Source organism: Silurus aristotelis (assembly GCF_946808225.1).
Source record: "Silurus aristotelis genome assembly, chromosome: 11".
Lineage (NCBI taxonomy): Eukaryota > Metazoa > Chordata > Actinopteri > Siluriformes > Siluridae > Silurus > Silurus aristotelis.
In genome coordinates, this window is record NC_139584.1 from 28,495,981 (window position 1) to 28,515,779 (window position 19,799).

Here is a 19,799-nt window from a genome sequence, read left to right on the forward strand (position 1 = left end):
AAACCCCTCATAAAACCGTCCCTTCTGCCCCGTGCTGCTGAGTAAACTATCACATCCTACATTCAAAACAATGTAATCTATAATCATTAATAAAAATATCATTGCTTTAAAACAACAAGGGAACTGATTTCACATACATGAGGATTAGTTTTAAAGACAAGAAATTGAATGTACAGGCAACATACCATGTACAACATGTCCATCAAAACAAAAAGATTTCTTGTAAATCATGACGCATTTGTAGTTTCATGCAGGAGCTACGAGGTTCATTTCACTAATAACCTGCTAATAGGTTTACCTGCATGTCTGCCTCATCACAATCAGCCACAGGGGTCAATGCTGAACTCTTCAAACTATTTCATAACTATTTCAACCGTTCAGAAGAAGCAAGTGATGAGAAAAACAGGGAAGAAATCTTTTCAGACAGCGTGGCCACCGAACTCGTCTTAGCAGCTTACGTTCAAAGTTTACACATTCACCTGCCAGACATTACAAAACATTTCCAATCCTGACCTAGACAGGTGTGTCCAAAAATGGAAAGAAGGTGTCTATCTTGTTTTCTGACTCTAATCTAATCAAATGGCTCAGTACCATTTCGTGTGTTCTTTTATCTTAGTCGTCTAATTTGGTTGAAAATGTTGGCGTGCTAAACCGAACGTTGAATATCTGAGCAGAGATCAAATTCTGCACCTCGTAATGTCCCTGTGTAGCAACATAAAAGCCTCCCACAGACCGCCAGCAATCGTATAAGATCATTATACCATTATTATACGATTATGTCCTATTATTAGCGGCTTGTCAGTACACGTATTCTGGGTAGCCGAATTTCTGACACCGTTACATTATTTTCACAGGCTGTCTTTGGTCACAAGGACATGACAGTAAAAGTCTTTGGACCTAGATTACTGTGTGACGTAGGACGTTTATCAGTGTCTATCATCTGGACCCAAAATTCTACATTGTGTATCGTGCATTACACCTACTTAGGATCATGAACAGTATAATAAAAATATACAAATATTTATTAGCTATTTGAATGTGATAATAAACTGGGGCTGGGGTTCTGCTTGCTAACAATGGTGCAAAATTTAATATATTAAAATGTAAAAAAATATATTATAAGTGGGGATGAAAACTGGGAACAAAACACTCAATGCTTCATCATGAAGGTTTTCACCAGGCTGAAATGGTACAGAATTGTGAAACTTGAGCAGTCAAAATAAAAAGAATCCACACTTCTTTCAAAAAATAATTGGCCAACATGCAGAGTGTCTGCTTTTTAAACAAATATCGGATTGGGACACAGCCCGTCTCTGGGCACGTCCCTAACGTGGGGTGTCTCGTTCCCTGTCGTAAACGTGGCACTCTCCTTGTCCCTTGAGGCTACCAGGTTTGAAGAGACAGTTCAGACCCGCCATGCAGTCACACCGCTCCAGACGTCTCCTCGATTTAGATTTGGGTCGCCCTCCTAATAGGCACATCTCGCCTTCCTGAAGAACCCTTTGGCACCGTCCTCCTCCGGGGTATTGAACGCAGCACCAGCCTTCTCCACAGTCACGTGAGCGCACACACTTACTCCTCTTTATCCCTGTGGGAGGAAAAAAATCCATGTTTATTATTATTATTATTATTATTATTATTATTATTATTATTATTATTATTATTATTATTATAATTATTATTATATATATTAATGATTGTTATAAAATTGGTTAAAACCTTGTTTGAAACTGTTGTATAGAAAAAATAGTCCCTGGTACTCGCACAGCTGTGACCTGACCGCATCACACTAACTCTGTATTAATGCGCCATTTTTTAAAAAAAATTATTTATTTATTTATTTATTTTTTTAACTGAAATCAGCTCGGACACTTGATGTCATGCTGCCTTCAAGACCTCCTCAGATGTTTGTGAATAAAGGAGTTCATAAGTGGCAGTCTATTCAAGTGTGTTTTTGAAATACATTATTTCTGCCAGATGTTCCAAAGGCAACAAGTTTCCATCATTAAATCACATAATCTTTCATTAATTAGCAACAAAGTCTACCTGTATATAAATGACATAAAGTGATATTATCAGGTGTTTAGTGGTTTGTAGTCGAGCCTTATGATTACATATTGCTTTATAAATTCAGTCTCGTATCAGTTTTCTAACACAGACACTGGAAGAACATGGTCAGAAACTCATATGTGATAAAAAAAAAAAAAAAAAAAAAAAACCAGACATGAATTGTAAACACAAGGTTTCAGGGTTCTAGATATCCTGATCTTGAACTGATGCTGTCAGATTTACGGCTCCATCTGATTTTGCGCTTATTACATAGCTGTAGACTTTAAAGCTGTGGTTTGTAACGATTGAACGGCTCTGAAGGTTCTTTTCACATCATCTAAAATGTTTCTCGAGAGCAAAGTGATTATAATTTGACGATTAGAGTGTAATCAACTTTTTTCTTTGAGGCTTCTAGATATTTTTCTGGGCCTGAAATGAGCTTCACAAGAAGAAGAAGAAGAAGATTTGTCACAGATACGTTACAGTGAAATTCCTTTCTTCACATTTCCATGACACAGCGCAACTGGTGGACAGAGGGTTAAGCGACTCGCTCAAGGGCCCTGCTTAAGGACCCAAGAGTGGCCCTGGCTTGGGGATACTGGGGCCTGAACCAGACGGGGTATTGGCGTATTTTCCACTACTAATGATCGTACCTTAAATCATCCTCATTAGCTATTGTAAAAGGATGAGATCAGATTTCTTAATAATGGTTAGATTAGATCGCATGTTCTTGTTTCAATTGCGGAAAACGAATAAAAAAACTATTACAAACCGCTTCTTTAATTCGAAAGTCAGATACGTTATAAGCCATCAAACCTCTCCAACGTCTATTCTTTATCTTCAACACAACCTGGAAACAAACCTGTTTGTTTTTACCTTTTTCAGTGACTGTATCATCAGACACTGGCCTCCTTTTATGTCCACGTCTCTTCTTCGAGGCCTCGCATCGGTTTCCCTGGAATTCAGAGAAGAAGTTCAGGAAACCCATAAGAAACAATCATGTGACAGTGATTCGGTTATTAGTGCTTATTTTTTGTACCGACCCACTGACTGGTGCATTCTGGGTTGTGCTGTCGGCGTCTGACGTTGTTATGGACGCTCACGTTCACTGTGACCTTCTCTGACGTCATCACTGTCTGTCCAAAACGAAGGAACAACAGTAGAATATCATGTTTTATGTTTAATGTGATGTGAATGAAGAGCACAAGAGCTCAAACAGGCCATGAAAAGATTTTGCAGTGTTCAAGGAGAATATTTACAAAAGGCAATGAAGCAAAAAAGGAGGAAAAATGAACAGAACCAGAACTTAAATCCTCTTTAGGGACCAGTAGAATAAATAGCGAAACAATAATCCGAAATGTCATATGATTTTTTTTTAGCCGTTTACTGTTACATCCTGGTCTGTAGGACATTGTTTCTGTTTGTAATAACATCATTGATGTATAACTTTGTATAATACTTTTACGACATGAAAATCTTTTTTTTTTTTTTTTTTTTTTGCATTTATGTAAAACATTTTTGAATGTTATAATAAAGATGCTTAATAGAAATGTCATTCTTGCAGTTTTTATTTTATTTTCGCATGATGTCGGGGTGAAATGGCAGAAAAATAAATGTAAAAATGATTTAAACTACATTTCTATCGCTCTTTGTTTCTTCAATTGCTCTTTTTAATGGAATGTTACAGAAGTGGTATAAATGTAAAATTTTCTGTAATAAAAAAGTCCCAATCTAATTCACCTCATCTACATGTGTTGCATGGACGATGCACTTTATTGGTTTATTTGAATAACAAGAACCTAATAAAGAGCAGAAATCTGGATTTTACAAGCATCATATGACGAACCTAGTCTCGTTTAGCACATGGTCCGACCTTTAATGGAAGTGATTTCACTGATTTGCAATCATCAAGATTTCAGAAGAAACTGTATTTCAAATAAATAATGAAATTTTGCTGTGGTTTATAAAATGTGTCCCAAAATCTCTTCATCTCCATCCTGCATCATTCTACTCTTTAGACACAGACCTTATTAACCTAATGACATGCAACCAATCAAATCTTGAAAGCACATTAATTTATAATTTTTTATAATTATTTAATTGGTTGTTTGTGTGTTTATTTATATCTACCTGTATATTAGCTAAAATTATTTATTTATTTATTTATTTTAATCTTTACTGGTTATTTCAATACAAGGATATAAAATATGTCCGGAGTCAGGATGAGGAAGATGAGGAGGATGAGAACGAGCTCTTACCGGCTCAGAATCCGCAACGATCTCTCTGGAGGAGCGAATCTCATTGGAGTCCAAGCAGAGAACCGCCGGGACGAGGCACATGGAAAAAACAGCGAGCGTCCACATGGCGATCGGATTGCGAACGTAGTTTTTCAGTGCGGCGAGAAAAATTATCTTCCTTGATGTGTCTCCTTTGCTGGTCGTGTGCCCTATGAATATACGTCAAAACAGGACCCTTTATATAGCAGGCCCCAGCAGGTATTAGAGCGGTAATTAAGGCCAATTACTACCTCTAAGCTGGAGATGAAAAGCTCTTTTACGCGTTTCACCTTCTGACAAAAAAACGAGTGTCATCAAAACTTTCTTTGAACACGGCCCGTGCGTTAACCGCATCAGTAGGCCCCGGATGGAAGCTGCTTCCCTGCGCCGGAACAGGTGATTTACCTGCGCCCTCAGCTTGAGCCGGCTTCTTCACTGCCTTTTCAAACCACCAGTTAATTACCAGATTAGACTTTACTGATCTACAAGGGCTGCTGCTGTTGCTCTTAAAAACGGCCCGAGCAGGCCAATGAACAGCGGAGATGAAAAGCGTTTCCGTTCAAGGCCGAGTTTCCTGATCAAATCCGCGTTAAATGTGGGATTTCCAGCCTGTAGTAGCCTCGGGAGAGCTGTAATTATCCCACCTGTTCAAACAGGATGGCCGAGAGAGAAAGACGCTGACTTCAAAGACAGACAAGGTTTAACAGGAGCAGGAAGACACCACGTCTCCTATTATTGCTCTGATTTTATACCAAAAAACTTCATTCATGCTTTGCACTGTCCTAATAAAACAAAAAACATATGGAGAGTTTTGGTTCTGCTCTCAAAGAGCTAATTGTGTGTGTGTGTGTGTGTGTGTGTGTGTGTGTGTGTGTGTGTGTGTGTGTGTGTGTGTGTGTGTGTGAGGGAGTTAGGGAGTGAGTGAGGAGATAAGTGGAAACTGAGCACCAAGCAGGTGATGGATGTAGGAAAAAAGTCTTTAAAGCCTGAGGCTGTGCATTAAAAAAAAAAAAAAAATCAGATTACACACCAACAGACTGTGTGTGTGTGTGTGTGTGTGTGTGTGTGTGTGTGTGTGTGTGTGTGTGTGTGTGTGTGTGTGTTTATACGTGTATGCACGCACCACAGGGTCTTCGTTACACACTTTGTTCACCCACACACACACACACACACACACACACACACACACACACACACACACACACACACACACACACACACACACACAGACACACAGGCTTTTGGTCAAAATGCCACAAACAACTTCGACACATACACAGCACACTGTTTAACGTACACAAGCAGCTGTTTAGCGTGTGTGTGTGTGTGTGTGTGTGTGTGTGTGTGTGTGTGTGTGTGTGTGAGGCTGACTGATAGAAAAGATAAACCTTGATGAACAGAAGCCTTCAGGTCATTCACCTACCCAATAAAAGACCAACAGATGCTAACAATTACCCTTGCTCTGACGCATTGTGTGTGTGTGTGTGTGTGTGTGTGTGTGTGTGTGTGGTGGTGGGGGGTCCTAATAAGGTCTCTGTGTAAGTGTTGTCTCAAAAAACGAACAGAGCTCGCATATAGGGTCCAACAAGGGACCTGGCACACAACTCACCTGTCCTGGACACACACACACACACACGAGCGCGCACATACACACTGACACTGACAGCGTGAAAGCCAAAGCAAATGAAGGTAAGACCAGTTTTAGTATTATTTTAATGCGCTTGTATTTTTTCTTATTGCATCTTATTAATTAGTAATTAGTTAATAAGTAAAAAGTGATTATTAATTATGACACATTTATAAACAAAAACTAGAAAGGTCTTGGTAATGTTGGTAAATTCGCTGGAAAATTTATGTATCAATCTCATTATACCATCTTGAAAAATGGATAAAAATTCTATCAAATAAAACAGAGAATGCGCTTTACTAGTTTATTTGAATAGGTTTTTTTTAATAGGTATATTATTTTGTAATTTATCAGCAGACTCTAGAAAATGTACAATAAACTAAATATACGGCCGAAATCTGGATTGTACAGATTTAGAATCACGTTTCATTAAGCAAATATGTTGAACTGTAATGAAACTGACTGCACTTTCACAGTGATTTCTTTAATCAATATTTCATAAGAAATCTGTATTTCAAATGAAAGTATTTTGTTATTGTCTGGAAAATTTGTAATCAAGCTACTGTTGACTAACTAACACAACTTAATGACACGTTTATTAATTTTTTAGTTTGTTTATTTGTTTGTTTATTTTTACCTGTAAATTGGTTTATAAAATATTTGCCTTTTTTTTGCTAGCATAACCACCCACAACATAATACAATTTATGTATTATATTTTTCTTTCTTTCTATCTGTTTATCTTATTATTCATTTATACATCCTTCTACATATTTACCTAAGTGTCTGTCTATCCATCTTTTAATTTATCAATCTATCCACTCATCTATTTATCCTTCCATCCATTCATTCAACCACCATTTCTCAGTTTCTTTGATGCATTTCTTGAATTATTCTTAATATTAGTACATCAGTCAATGCATTTCACAATACAATGTGTACAAACAGCACAAAACATTGGTTTTCTTACAAAAGCCTGAACTTTTCTTAAAATCCTCAGTTCATCTCTCAAAAGTACGTATTAGCCTGAAAAAGATCGGCATATGACTGGAAATGGCAGTTGTCTTAATAATGTTTAGTCTATGTGACATGGAATATTTCAATTCCTGAATGAATTACATGTCGTATTTATTTGTTTTTGTGAGATTATGTACTGAATAAATCAGCAACCTTAAATTTCGTTGTTTCCAGAATATAATCTCAGTCAGGTGTTTGTGAACACACTGTTCTGTGGTGATAAGTACGATGAGTGTGAGGAGTGTTTGCTGAGTTTGGCGTCTGGATGTAATTAAGTCCTCGCACGCTTTCTGGTCTCCGCCAATGGGTGCTGATTAGAGAACTTGAAGATCATCTTATCTCTGTTTGCCAGAGATTTTGTATGTATATATATATATATATATATGTGTGTGTGTGTGTGTGTGTGTGTGTGTGTGTGTGTGTGTGTGTGTGTGTGGAAGCTGGAGTGTAATGAGAAACATGAGCACAGTAATTAATTTCAGCTTTAGTTCAAGTTAATATAGCTGTCAAAATGGAGCAGAGTTGAGATAACCTACTTTGTTCCTCAAATGTTCCTGAAATATTTTCGATCGCTTGATGTCAAAATACACGCAATAGCAGATAATGAGATAATACACACTTTTCCTCAGAGTGCGTCTAATTGTTTATGATGTCATAATTTGCTCCAGGGCTCCGGTCAGGATGTTGTAATTCCTCAGGATGTTCTAGTGTGTGGATTCATTAGTGAAGTCCTAATATGCAAGGATGCTCTAATACCTGCAATGTCTTCTATCATGACGTGCATGTGGTGACTGGTAATGTCATAAAACCTTCCGATCACTATTTCGTCAGTCATCCTGGCGTGTGGAACTTCTCATGACACGCGATTGTATGGAATCACTTGCGATGTCCCAAAAGGCTCAAGCAGGTTTTATTACCTAGTACATGACATACCTTAGAACGTGGTCATTAATGAATAGCACTACATCCATCCATTGACCTTCCTCTTTTCCTTCTACCTGGCGCCCTCACCCTCAGCATTCTTCTAACGATACCCTAATCATGTTTTTCTAATATCTCGGGGAGACACGTAGCAAAATGGCACGGAGTTGAATTGTTTTTTTTTCGAGATTAGACTAAATTTTGCTTCCTCAATAACAGGGACAGTCATTTGCAATGCCCCCGTATGTGTGTGTGTGTGTGTGTGTGTGTGTGTGTGTGTGTGTGTGTGTGTGTGTGTGTGTGTGTGTGTGTAGTGAGCAGGTTTGGAAATGGCTGTGTTCAATCCTATGGAGTGGATCAGGATGAGCAGGGGCTCTCGGCGCCTCGTGCTGGTGGTCGTGTGTGTGGCTCTGCTCCTGGATAACATGTTGCTGACTGTCGTGGGTGAGTCAGTAAGTTTACTCACAAATGTGTCCAATCCAAATAATATCTGATTATGTCTCTAGCATGTACGAGGTGGTATCAGAAAGTTTCGAGACTGAGATTTATCTACTTTTACACACTATAACCTTTAAAACAGTCCCCTTGCACAGCAATACAGCGCCCCCAGTGGTCCTGCCACTGCTGTACCATGTCCTGGAAGTCTTCTTTTCGAAGCGTGTCAAGGACCTTCTGCGATTCGTGCCGGATCTCCACAATGGTTTCAAAAACGGTGACCTTTGAGCTGGATCCTGGATCTTTGAGAAGAGGACGAAGTGCGCATGAGTCAAATCTGGCAAATAGGGTGGGTGCAGAAGTGAGATCATGTGGAATGGATCTCCTATGATCATCATACACAAGTTGCCGAATGGTTTTGACATTTTCGGGGGTTGAACCCGTTGAAGTTGTTCCTGATCCCCCAACTCAAACCCCTCCAACGATTCGTTGCAACATCATCTTATGTCAAACATATGTCATGTCGAACAGCTCTGTGGCAGATTTGCCCAGTTTCATGCAGACTTTCCAGTTTACTCTTTGCTCTTTGTTCGCACGTGGTCAGAATAGCACCAGTTATCACCATTTGTCCTGAAACCTTTTGATACCACCTTATACACACCATAATATAATTTACATCAATCATCTTCTTTCTCTCCAGTTCCCATCATCCCTACCTTCCTGTATGCTATTGAGCATCAACCAAGTGAGCTTTCATCATTCTCCTCCTCCTCCTCTCTGTCTCCTCCCACTATGGACCAGCCCACCTTCTCCGCCATCTTCTCTCTCTATAATAACATGACCTACACCAACACCAACACCAACACCAACACCAACACCGTGACCCAGGAAAACCTCACCGTATCAACTGTTACCCCAATCTCCAATGAGAACACCAGCATTCCTGACTCCACCCACTGCAAGGACGACAAGAAGTTTCTAGAGGATGAGAACATAAGAGTCGGCCTCCTGTTTGCATCCAAAGCTATAGTGCAGCTTTTGGTCAACCCATTTGTAGGTCCTCTGACCAACAGGTGTGTAGTTATGCAGTGCCTTGACTGCTAATTCCTGTATAACCGAGATTAATGTTATGGCATGTGATTGTGGAATGAGAAGTGGAGAACTGGAGGTCTGAATGACTTCTAATAAAGAGTTTTGGATAGTAGGGAGGGGAGGGGAAGCAATTGTGTGAAAACTTGATAGAGAACGAAGCCGATGGGAATTAATAGCCTGTCAGCTTTCTGATAGACTGCCAACTTCAATCCTCATGGCATCCGAGGGATCTTTACTCTGTTTGAACCGAGTTCCTCTGGTAATCTAAGGGCATTTATGTATTTATGTACTTCCACTATCTGGAAGATTGCTTCCCCTTTAAGGCTTCAGAGTTACTCTGATGTTCTTCAGGATATTCAGGATTTTCCTCTTGTCCTTGCTCTTAATCAAAGTAAGAAAAAGCTAATTGTCAAGGTTTCTTTGGATAATCAGTGATTTCTATTAGGGCTTTTGGTTTTTACTTGTTAAATATACATTACAGATCTTTTTTTTCTTTGCATATTCTAGCTTGTTAGGATTTTGGGGACAGAGTCAAGAGGACAGGGTCAGCCATGATACCACACCCAAGAAGCAGAGAAGGTTAAGGGCCTTGCTTGAGGGCCCAACTGTAGCATATTAGCGCTGCTGGGGCTTGAATCGTCAACCTCACAATGAGTAACCGAGAGCCTTAGCTGCTTAGCTACTACCTCCCTGAACGGGAATTGTTTAAAATTTCTATAGCTGACTTTGTATAGCGTAATATAATCATTTATAATAGTTGTTTTGGAGGAAAGACTTCTCTAATGGTTATTTTAGTAGGTACTATTTGACCCGGACATTAGAAATGAAATTCAGTATTAAATATATAAAAAATATTGAATTAATTTATCATGAATAAAATACAGACGTCGTGTGAATTGTTAGAAAATAAAATACTGTCTATTTTGGTGACAGTGAAAACACTGATGACAGTGACCCTGACAGTGATGTGTTGCAAAGTTACGAAACACCTACAGCTTTTCAGCAAATCGATTTGTGCTTCTTTCGTTTTTTAGGATCGGCTACCACATACCCATGTTCGCTGGGTTTGTCATCATGTTTGCCTCGACAATAAGTAAGAAAATCGTGACACCCATCACACGAGTACATCAGCTGCACCTTCAAAATGGTTTATAATTTGGTTGAATTTTTTAAAAGCTTCGTCATGTGTATTCAGCGTCAAAACTATTGGCACCCTTGAAAAGAATGGGTTGAAATGGCTGTATGTATTTTTCTTTCGTAAAGAACTTTTTCTTTTATTTATAATGTGTAAATTTGTCTATAATGTTTCCTGTTAATTACCTAAATATACAATTTGAAGTTGTTCAGTTAAGGTGTGTTTTAATGGTATCTGTATTAATGGTTGGTTTTGATCTGATGTAATAAGGTTTTTTTTGTGTGTGTGTGTGTGTGTGTGTGTGTGTGTGTGTGTGTGTGTGTGTGTGTGTGTGTGTGTGTGTGTGTGTGCCGTTCAGTGTTTGCTTTCTCAGAAACATACACCTTGCTGTTTTTTGCTCGTTCCCTCCAAGGAATTGGCTCCTCCTTCTCCTCCGTTGCAGGTACAATGCGTGTGTGTGTGTATGTGTGTGTGTGTGTGTGTGTGTGTGTGTGTGTGGGTGTGGGTGTGGGTGTTGTGTGAGAGAATGGCGATCAAATGTCTCTGTACTGAGCGATATATGTGCCTATTTTGGTCCTGTGTAGACATTTGCTTGGTCTCTGTTGGTTTATTTCGACATAAACTACTACATGGAGAATTAGATACTAAGATTAGATTTTAAATGAGATGTTGATGTAAGTATAGGATATATAGGATATATAGGATATTTTGCTACAAGAACACACCTCTCACAAGTGTGCATTACAGTTACATTGAAGTATATCAGGACCAATAGAAATAGATTTACTATTAAAATAATGGATTTTTATTATTGATTGTGTTGGACTAATATATACTGGTTGTGTGTGTGTGTGTGTGTGTGTGTGTGTGTGTGTGTGTGTGTGTGTGTGTGTGTGTGTGTGTGTGTAGGACTGGGCATGCTGGCTAGTGTGTACACTGATGATAATGAGAGAGGGATTGCCATGGGGATAGCACTCGGAGGTCTCGCCATGGGTGTGCTCAGTGGGTGCTAAGACTTACAGAGTTTAACCACAATAATTACTAATTAATACATTAGGATGTTCAGCTGTTATTGGTGTGTGTGTGTGTGTGTGTGTGTGTGTGTGTGTGTGTGTGTGTGTGTGTGTGTGTGTGTGTGTGTGTGTGTGTGTGTGTGTGTGTGTGTGTGTTTTGCAGTCGGTGCTCCTTTCGGCAGCGTCATGTACGAGTTCGTAGGCAAAAGTTCTCCGTTCCTCATCCTGGCCTTCCTCGCTCTGTTTGATGGAGGTGAAATAAAATGCATCTGATTAGATTTTTATCTGCATTATAATTATTATTGATGTTTTTTTGTGTGTTAATGTTTTATTTAATTTTATTTTTTAAACATAGCACTTCAGCTTTGTATCTTGCAGCCCTCTAGGATATCTCCCGGGGTAAGGACAAACACCTCGGCTGTCCTCTCAAATATATTTATTTACAACAGAACTACAGCTAATAGCTGCTATAACAGAAGAGATAACAGGAATGTGCTTGTCTTTTGGACGAGGCACAACAGCAAATATAACCATAAATGGATAAAACGAACTGTGTTATACATTATCATGGAAAAACTGCTGTGGTATGAGACAAATAAGGAACCACTGGTAGAAGAAAATAATGAACAATGGGATGATGTGCTTGTTACTGTTACTGTATTTATTATTGCAGCAAAAAAAGCTGGAATTTAAACTTCTCTGTCCTGAAGATGTCAATAAACGTAAAGATACATACATATTAAATAGTAAACTATATACTATAATAAATAACATTTGTATAATAATAATACATATTAGAAGAATAGTAAACAGTTTCAAACATATATACATACATTATGGCAAAAGTATTGGGACACCTTTAATCCTATAAATTGGATGCACACAATTGTATTGGACGTCTTTGGATGCGGTAGCATGAAATCTTCCCTTCAGCGCCATGAAGATATACTTTCCATGGTTTAGAGTGGAAGACCTCCTGCTAAAGAGCTCTGAACTCAACCCTACTGAATATGAATAAATGTGAACGCACTGCACCCCAGGCCTCCTCACCTCACCTTCATCAGTACCTGACTTTACTAACGCCCTTGTTGCTGAATAAATCGCCACAAGCACACTCAAAAATCTAGTGGAACATCTTCTGAGAAGAGTGGCGCTTATTATAAGAGTAAATAGGGACTAAATGTGGAATGGGATGTTCAAAAAGCACAAAGCAATCGTATGCTCAGGTGTCCACAAACTCAACCATATTTGTATGTATCAGGGCATATATCACTTATCACACCTATAATTGTGGACTTTTGTGTTTTAAGATTGAATCAATGTGGTGGTGTTTGCTTTTCAGGGTGTTGAGGGAACACCACTGCTAACTCTGCTGAAGGACCCTTACATACTTATCAGCGCAGGTGTGTGTGTCTGAGTGTGTGGGTGTGTGTGTGTGTGTGTGTGTAAAACCCTAAGTACTTGACATCTATCACCCAGCCTATGTGTAGGTTTATCACTTAGATATTACATGCATCCTGATGTGTGATTATCCGCAGGATCGTTGTGCTTTGCCAACATGGGCGTGGCGATTTTAGAGCCCACTCTGCCTATATGGATGATGCAGACCATGTGCTCACCAAAATGGCAGCTTGGTAAGAATCTCCACTGCATGCGTTATACCTTTATATAAAAAATACAATAATATATAAATAACCTTTACAAAATACTAGCCAATATTTACAACTAGTTGACATTTCTTTTTCTGACTGATTCTTGTATTCTTATGATCGTTGAACCAGATGTTTATAGGAGGGTCAGCAATTTTTTAAATCAGCTGTAGCTAAGAACTTAAACATTTGTGTAAGAATAATAATAATAATAATAATAATAATAATAATAATAATAATAATAATAATAATAATCAGCAGGTGGAAAGTTCATGGAGCTAATCAACCCTAGACAGGTGTGTCACTTAAGGTTTTAAACAACACTCTCAGACTCATAATGAGGAACGTAAGAAAAAATTTAGCGATTAGATGAAAAGAGTTGCAGGATCACCTGAAATCAGCCGAGATATTGGGATGGAGAACAATGCAGAGCTCAAGGCATTCGGTTTATCATTTATATAGGATTCACATAGTATGATCCCAAAAATCCCATAGTATGAATGTGCAAGTGTCATGAAATGGTTCTGCTTCTCTTCTCACTCACATTAGGCATCATTGAAGAAATCATGAATGCAATGGGTCCAGATATTTTAGAGAAGAATTTTATTTTATTGACAGAAAAAGTCTAACCAAACAGTTTTGCGCTCCATCAGTAAAAACCTCAATAACGATTAAAATATAATGACTTTTGAGTCCTTTTTTAGTCAAATTCCTGTCAAAAAGTCTTCCTTTGATCATCTCAGGGTTTTTTCTGTTACCAGCATCACCTCTGGCTCGCTCCTTATGGATGGACAATTGAATTAATTTAAAATGTAAATTCTTAATCTATTTATTCCTGTAAAACTTTTTTATGAGGATGTCTATTAAACGAATAGTCAAAAAAATGGAAATGACTCGAATTCAATCTTCTGGTTTGAACCCCATGTACAATTTATGAAGGAATAGGTCCAAATTGAGCCACAATGCTGTAAGAACCTAATTGCTTGTTAGTGTAGACGTCTCGACGCTGTAATTGGCAACAACAGCAATGCGAATAATTAATTCTAAGGTCGGTAATTTGTGGTGTCTAATACGTTCCTTCTTTCTCGGAAGGCATTAAATGTAAATCTGAAGTGGATTTGCGTACGGAAAGCATATTAAATAGCATAGAAACGCTCATTTTCTTTCACTGGTGTTATTTGGACTTTGTGACATCTAAATTGACAAAATTCTGCTGAAATCGTTGCCTTTAGCTTTGATCTAAAAGAGACGTGGTGGCTCCAGACATCTCCACGGGACATCAAGGCCTCAGGGTATTACTATAATTGTTTTTTTTTTTCTTTTTTCTTCTCATGAGGCTTAGTCGGCTGATCAAAAACACAGATATGTTTGAGAGTGTATTTAGAAGGTGGTGGACTGCATTTTCTCTGTCAGTTTGATCCATTGATGTCACAAGATAATTTTTTCTATGCAATGATTTTGCAGGTGTGGCTTTTCTACCAGCCAGCGTGTCTTATTTAATTGGAACCAACCTGTTTGGCCTGCTGGCCAACAAAATGGGCAGGTAAAGTGTCATTCTGGTGCGTTTTATAACATACAAATGACATTTCGTAGGTCATTTCATAAAATCAATCGTAAAATTAAACTTGCAGTAGCTTCATCTATGATCAAGATGTTTTCACGTCCATGAAATAGAAGTTTATATAATACTAGATTGTTGGATCTGATTTTTTTCCCAGGTGGCTGTGCTCCATGATCGGCATGGTCATCATTGGCATCAGCCTCCTTTGCGTGAGTAACTCCGCCTCCTCGTTTTACTAACTTGCTTCTGATTAAAAAAACAGAAATATCAAACACCAAAAAAACACCAAAGAACAGATGAGAGCGATACAGGATTTTTTGCGAACCGCATCACACAAAATTATTTTGTCGAGTTGTTTCAATATATCCAACATAGATGTGAATACAGTAGCATGATATTTTTTTCTTCACTTGACTTCAGCAGGAGACCCAAACCGGTTCCAGCATGATACCCCTGTTATCTCCTGTTATAGAGCTCCAAATCTATTGAATGAATAAATGTGAATGCTGACTGCCCCACAGGCTTCCTCACCTTCTCACCTTCATCAGTACCTGACTTTACTAACACCCTTGTAGTACCATCTAGTGGAACATCTTCCCAGAAAAGTGGAGCTTATCATAACAGTGAATGGAGACTAAATGTGAAATGGAATCTATATTACCAATCATTTTGTCTGTATACATTATGCAATGTGACACTTCCTGTCCACTTAATATACTTGAGTTCTGCTACATTAAAGAAATGGCAGCTCTTTCTTTCTTTAGCGTTTGTTCCTCTTATAAATCTACTCTACAACAATGTAAAATCCAAATTCTTACAGGTTCCTTTGGCCAAAAACATCTACGGCCTTATTGGCCCTAACGGAGGACTAGGATTCGCGATCGGTAAGAACAGCACTTAGATCTCTGACAGAACAGGATTTTGTCTGTAATCACTGAAATTCCTATATTGTATTCGTAGGGATGGTCGATTCATCCATGATGGCTATAATGGGCTACCTGGTGGACATCAGATACATCTCTGTGTATGGCAGCGTGTACGCCATAGCGGATGTAGCACTTTGTATGGGGTTCGCTATAGGTAAGGATTTATACTGGAGATTATTTCTTACTTTAAAGAAAATGTATCTACTTGAACACATTTGTCTTGGCGTATTAGAATATAAAGCGTCGGTTCATGATTTTTAGTCATTTTAACAATATATAGTTGAAGCAGTACACCGTGAAATGAGACAATGTTTCTCCAGAACCCTGGTGCTACATCACGCAACATAGAGTTACATAAAACAAAATAGATACATCACACAACATAGAGCTACATAAAACAACATAGAGCTATATCACAAAACATAAAGCTACATTACACAACATAGAGTTACATCACACAACATAGAGCTACATAAAATAACATAGAGCTACATCACACAATATAGAGCTACATAAAACAACATAGTTACATGACACAACATAGAGCTACATAAAACAACATAGAGCTACATCACACAATATAGAGCTACATAAAACAACATAGAGCTACATCACACAATATAGAGCTACATAAAACAAAATAGAGCTACATCACACAATATAGAGCTACATAAAACAACATAAAGTTACATTACACAATATAGAGCTACATAAAACAACATAGTTACATGACACAACATAGAGCTACATAAAACAACATAGAGCTACATCACACAATATAGAGCTACATAAAACAACATAGTTACATGACACAACATAGAGCTACATAAAACAACATAGAGCTACATCACACAATATAGAGCTACATAAAACAACATAGTTACATCACACAACATAGAGCTACATAAAACAACATAGAGCTACGTCACACAACATAGAGCTACATAACAGAACATAGAGCTATGTCACACAACATAGAGCTACATAAAACAACATAGAGCTACATCACACAACATAGAGCTACATAAAACAACATAGAGCTACATCACACAATATAGAGCTACATAAAACAACATAGTTACATCACACAACATAGAGCTACATAAAACAACATAGAGCTACATCACACAATATAGAGCTACATAAAACAACATAGAGTTACATCACACAATATAGAGCTACGTCACACAACATAGAGCTACATAAAACAACATAGAGCTACATCACACAATATAGAGCTACATAACAGAACATAGAGCTACTTCACACAACATAGAGCTACATAAAAAAACATAGAGCTACATTACACAATATAGAGCTACACAAAACAACATAACGTTACATCACACAACATAGAGCTTACTCACACAACATAGAGCTACATAAAACAACATAGAGCTACATCACACAATATAGAGCTACATAAAACAACATAGAGCTACATCACACAATATAGAGCTACATAACAGAACATAGAGTTACATCACAAAACATAGAGCTACATCACACCATAGAGTTACATCACATAATATAGAGCTACATCACACAACATAAAGCTACATCACACAACATAGAGATCACACAAGGCAGATCTGAGGTCTAACGTAAATGTCCGGGCCACATAAAGTGCATTGTGTGCAACTGAGTGTAAACAGTGCAGACAAAAGGCAGTGCAAACAGACAACACAAAACACGTCTTTTTTTCTAAGGGATCTTTGAAGTCCTATGCCAATGACAGATCTAGCGAATGTAAATAATGTATATTTTTTAAATAAAGAATTGCCCCTTTAAAGAGTGCTATACGTTTATAATAAATGCAATTATAAGTGTATAATACTAAATTTTTTCTTATGAAGCAGATAAAAATCACACTATGGCACACAGACGTATGTGTATCCAGTGAGACTTTATTATGCTTTATTACCCTTTATTATGACACAGGTCCGTCTACTGGAGGCGCTATAGTGCAAGTTATTGGCTTCCCATATCTTATGGTCATCATTGGGGTGGTCAATATACTTTATGCACCACTGTGCTACTTTCTAAAAAACCCAGCTGCTCAGGAGGAGAAGATGGTAAAACACACACACACACACACACACACACACACACACACACACACACACACACACACACACACACAGATGGAGCAGACAATCTCTTTGGGCTATGCTTATTCATGTGATATTTTTCCTGCAGGCGATTTTGAACCAGGAGTGTCCCATGGACGTAAAGAGTTACAACACACAGCGTGAGTGTAGAGAGTTCCCCCTGAGTGACGAGAGCGATGCTGACCCTGAGGAGTAACATACACACACACACACACACACACACACACACACACACACACACACACACACACACAGTAACAAATAAAGCACTTGTTATAGGGTTATAGGTAAAGAACCTCCTGTTTACAACCTGAATTCTCTGTGTTTTTTCCCTTAACAACATATGAGCGTTTTATTCCTCTTTTACCACCACAATGTGTCAACGATTACAACTGTGTTACAAATTTGATGACACATGCATTTTAGACATTTTCATATTCTCACTATAGCAGCTATAAACACTCTTTCTCTCACCTGCTTTTTTTTCTCTCTTGCTTTTGTTCTCTTCTCTTCACGCTATATGAATTCGCATAGTGTAAAACCAACTATTCTGTGGAAGAAAAGCATTGCTGACACTGGAGACTCCTTCCAATTAAATCATTTTAATAAACCAATTTGAAGTATCGGTAATCCTCACACAACGTTAAAATGATAATATACAAGTATGTGTTGTTTGGCGTATATAACCTGGAGTCTCTATGTGTACTCTATGTGTTACTAAAAAAAATTGTAACGTATTCGGATGTATTATTAGTTCTGACCAATCAGAATGGAGTATTTGATATGGTTGCAGTATAATGTGATATTAATGCTGTTTTGTATTTTAGCCATGATTTTAATAAACTATTTGCTTCACAGAATTTGTGATTGCTTTCTACAAATCTTATAAAAATATTTACAGGAACAGTAGATTATTTATTATAGTAATCCAAGGGTTTTAATGATTTTAAATACTTGTTATGGAGGTATTAATCTGCTGCCTTTCTCTTTTTTTTTTTTTTAAGCAAACATGATCATCACGTAGACGAGTTTTCACCGGACGTGATACTGAAAATCCAATATCCTCTCAATCAAAGCACTTTATTCCAACGTCAATAAACCCTCACGCTGTAAAACGTCTAAGGTGACGTGTCGTTTTCCGGCTGATAGGCATCTGACATGTTTCCTTCTGCAATCTGACGGAAAGACAAAAGAGTGACAGATGTCCACAAAACCGTCTACAGTTCGGCCACCAGATTTAATTTCCACCCTGCCCGAGTTAATAAAAGCTCTGTAGGGATGAATAGAAGGGATTTACAAAGGCAGGAGCTGCCCAGAGGATTCAAAATGCCTAATAGGATTAATTTTGCTCTTTGTAACAAAAATTTTTTTATTTTAGGTATATATATATATTTTTTATTTAATTTAGTTTAGGTTTTAGTAACAGACTTTGCATTCAGATACCAAATTACACACTTCAGGACCCAAAGACATGATGATTTATGGCAGTACATTTACCTGTATTTGGCTATTTAAATACCTGTACTGCCAGCAAATGTGCAAAACGACACCTGAGCATAAAATTGGTATGTTTTTTTTACCCATTATAACCCATTTGCTGTTATAATAATCTCTACTCTTCTGGAAAGATGTTTCACCACATTTTGGAGTGTGCTTATGGAGATTTTATTCACCACAAGAGTGTTAGTAAAGTCAGGGGTTTTTCATGCTGGAATAGATTTAAATCTCCCAGTTTTTATAGTTCACGTGTTTGGATTGAGTCTCACTGATGGTAAAATGTTTAGACAAACCCATACAATTTTTATGAAACATCTACACTTTACCTTGATGTACAGTTTAATCATTATAATTCTCATAACTCTTTTTTTTTTATTATTTAATTGGTGAATCCTTTTCAAATCTTATTGTTGAACCTTTTTTTTTTTTTTTTTTTTTCTAAAAGCTTTTAAAAAATCCTGGGAAGATGAGCGTTTAAATCGCCTAATTTC

At 37.8% G+C, this 19,799-nt stretch overlaps 2 protein-coding genes across 2 annotated transcripts; one reads left to right on the forward strand and one right to left on the reverse strand.

Annotated features, from left to right (window-relative positions):
* Window positions 1-1,325: 1,325 nt before the first annotated feature.
* On the reverse strand, window positions 1,326-4,482 carry LOC310733773 (dickkopf-related protein 4; the record flags this gene model as incomplete). The annotated part of the gene is made up of 4 exons (XM_083555175.1): window positions 4,308-4,482; window positions 3,093-3,185; window positions 2,926-3,004; window positions 1,326-1,588 (listed from the first exon to the last, which is right to left on the reverse strand). The coding sequence occupies exons 1-4, from the start codon at window positions 4,410-4,412 to the stop codon at window positions 1,326-1,328; spliced, it is 540 nt and encodes a 179-aa protein (XP_083411301.1). The 5' UTR covers window positions 4,413-4,482.
* A 1,355-nt stretch (window positions 4,483-5,837) lies between these two features.
* slc18a1 (solute carrier family 18 member A1) lies at window positions 5,838-18,666 on the forward strand. Its single transcript, XM_083554191.1, has 16 exons — window positions 5,838-6,014; window positions 8,204-8,333; window positions 9,025-9,397; window positions 10,451-10,509; window positions 10,910-10,993; window positions 11,461-11,553; window positions 11,728-11,817; window positions 11,920-11,963; window positions 12,907-12,967; window positions 13,103-13,198; window positions 14,678-14,756; window positions 14,932-14,983; window positions 15,595-15,658; window positions 15,735-15,854; window positions 17,642-17,775; window positions 17,900-18,666. Exons 2-16 carry the CDS (start codon window positions 8,219-8,221, stop codon window positions 18,005-18,007), a joined length of 1,572 nt encoding a protein of 523 aa, XP_083410317.1. The 5' UTR covers window positions 5,838-6,014; window positions 8,204-8,218; the 3' UTR covers window positions 18,008-18,666.
* Window positions 18,667-19,799: the final 1,133 nt, after the last annotated feature.

Coding starts and splice junctions, on each gene's coding strand:
- slc18a1 (XM_083554191.1), top strand. CDS start 8,219: ATGGCTGTGTTCAATCCTATGGAGTGGATCAGGATGAGCAGGGGCTCT. Junction 10,994..11,460: donor CTCCTTCTCCTCCGTTGCAG/GTACAATGCGTG, acceptor GTGTGTGTGTAG/GACTGGGCATGCTGGCTAGT. Junction 15,855..17,641: donor TTGTATGGGGTTCGCTATAG/GTAAGGATTTAT, acceptor ATTATGACACAG/GTCCGTCTACTGGAGGCGCT.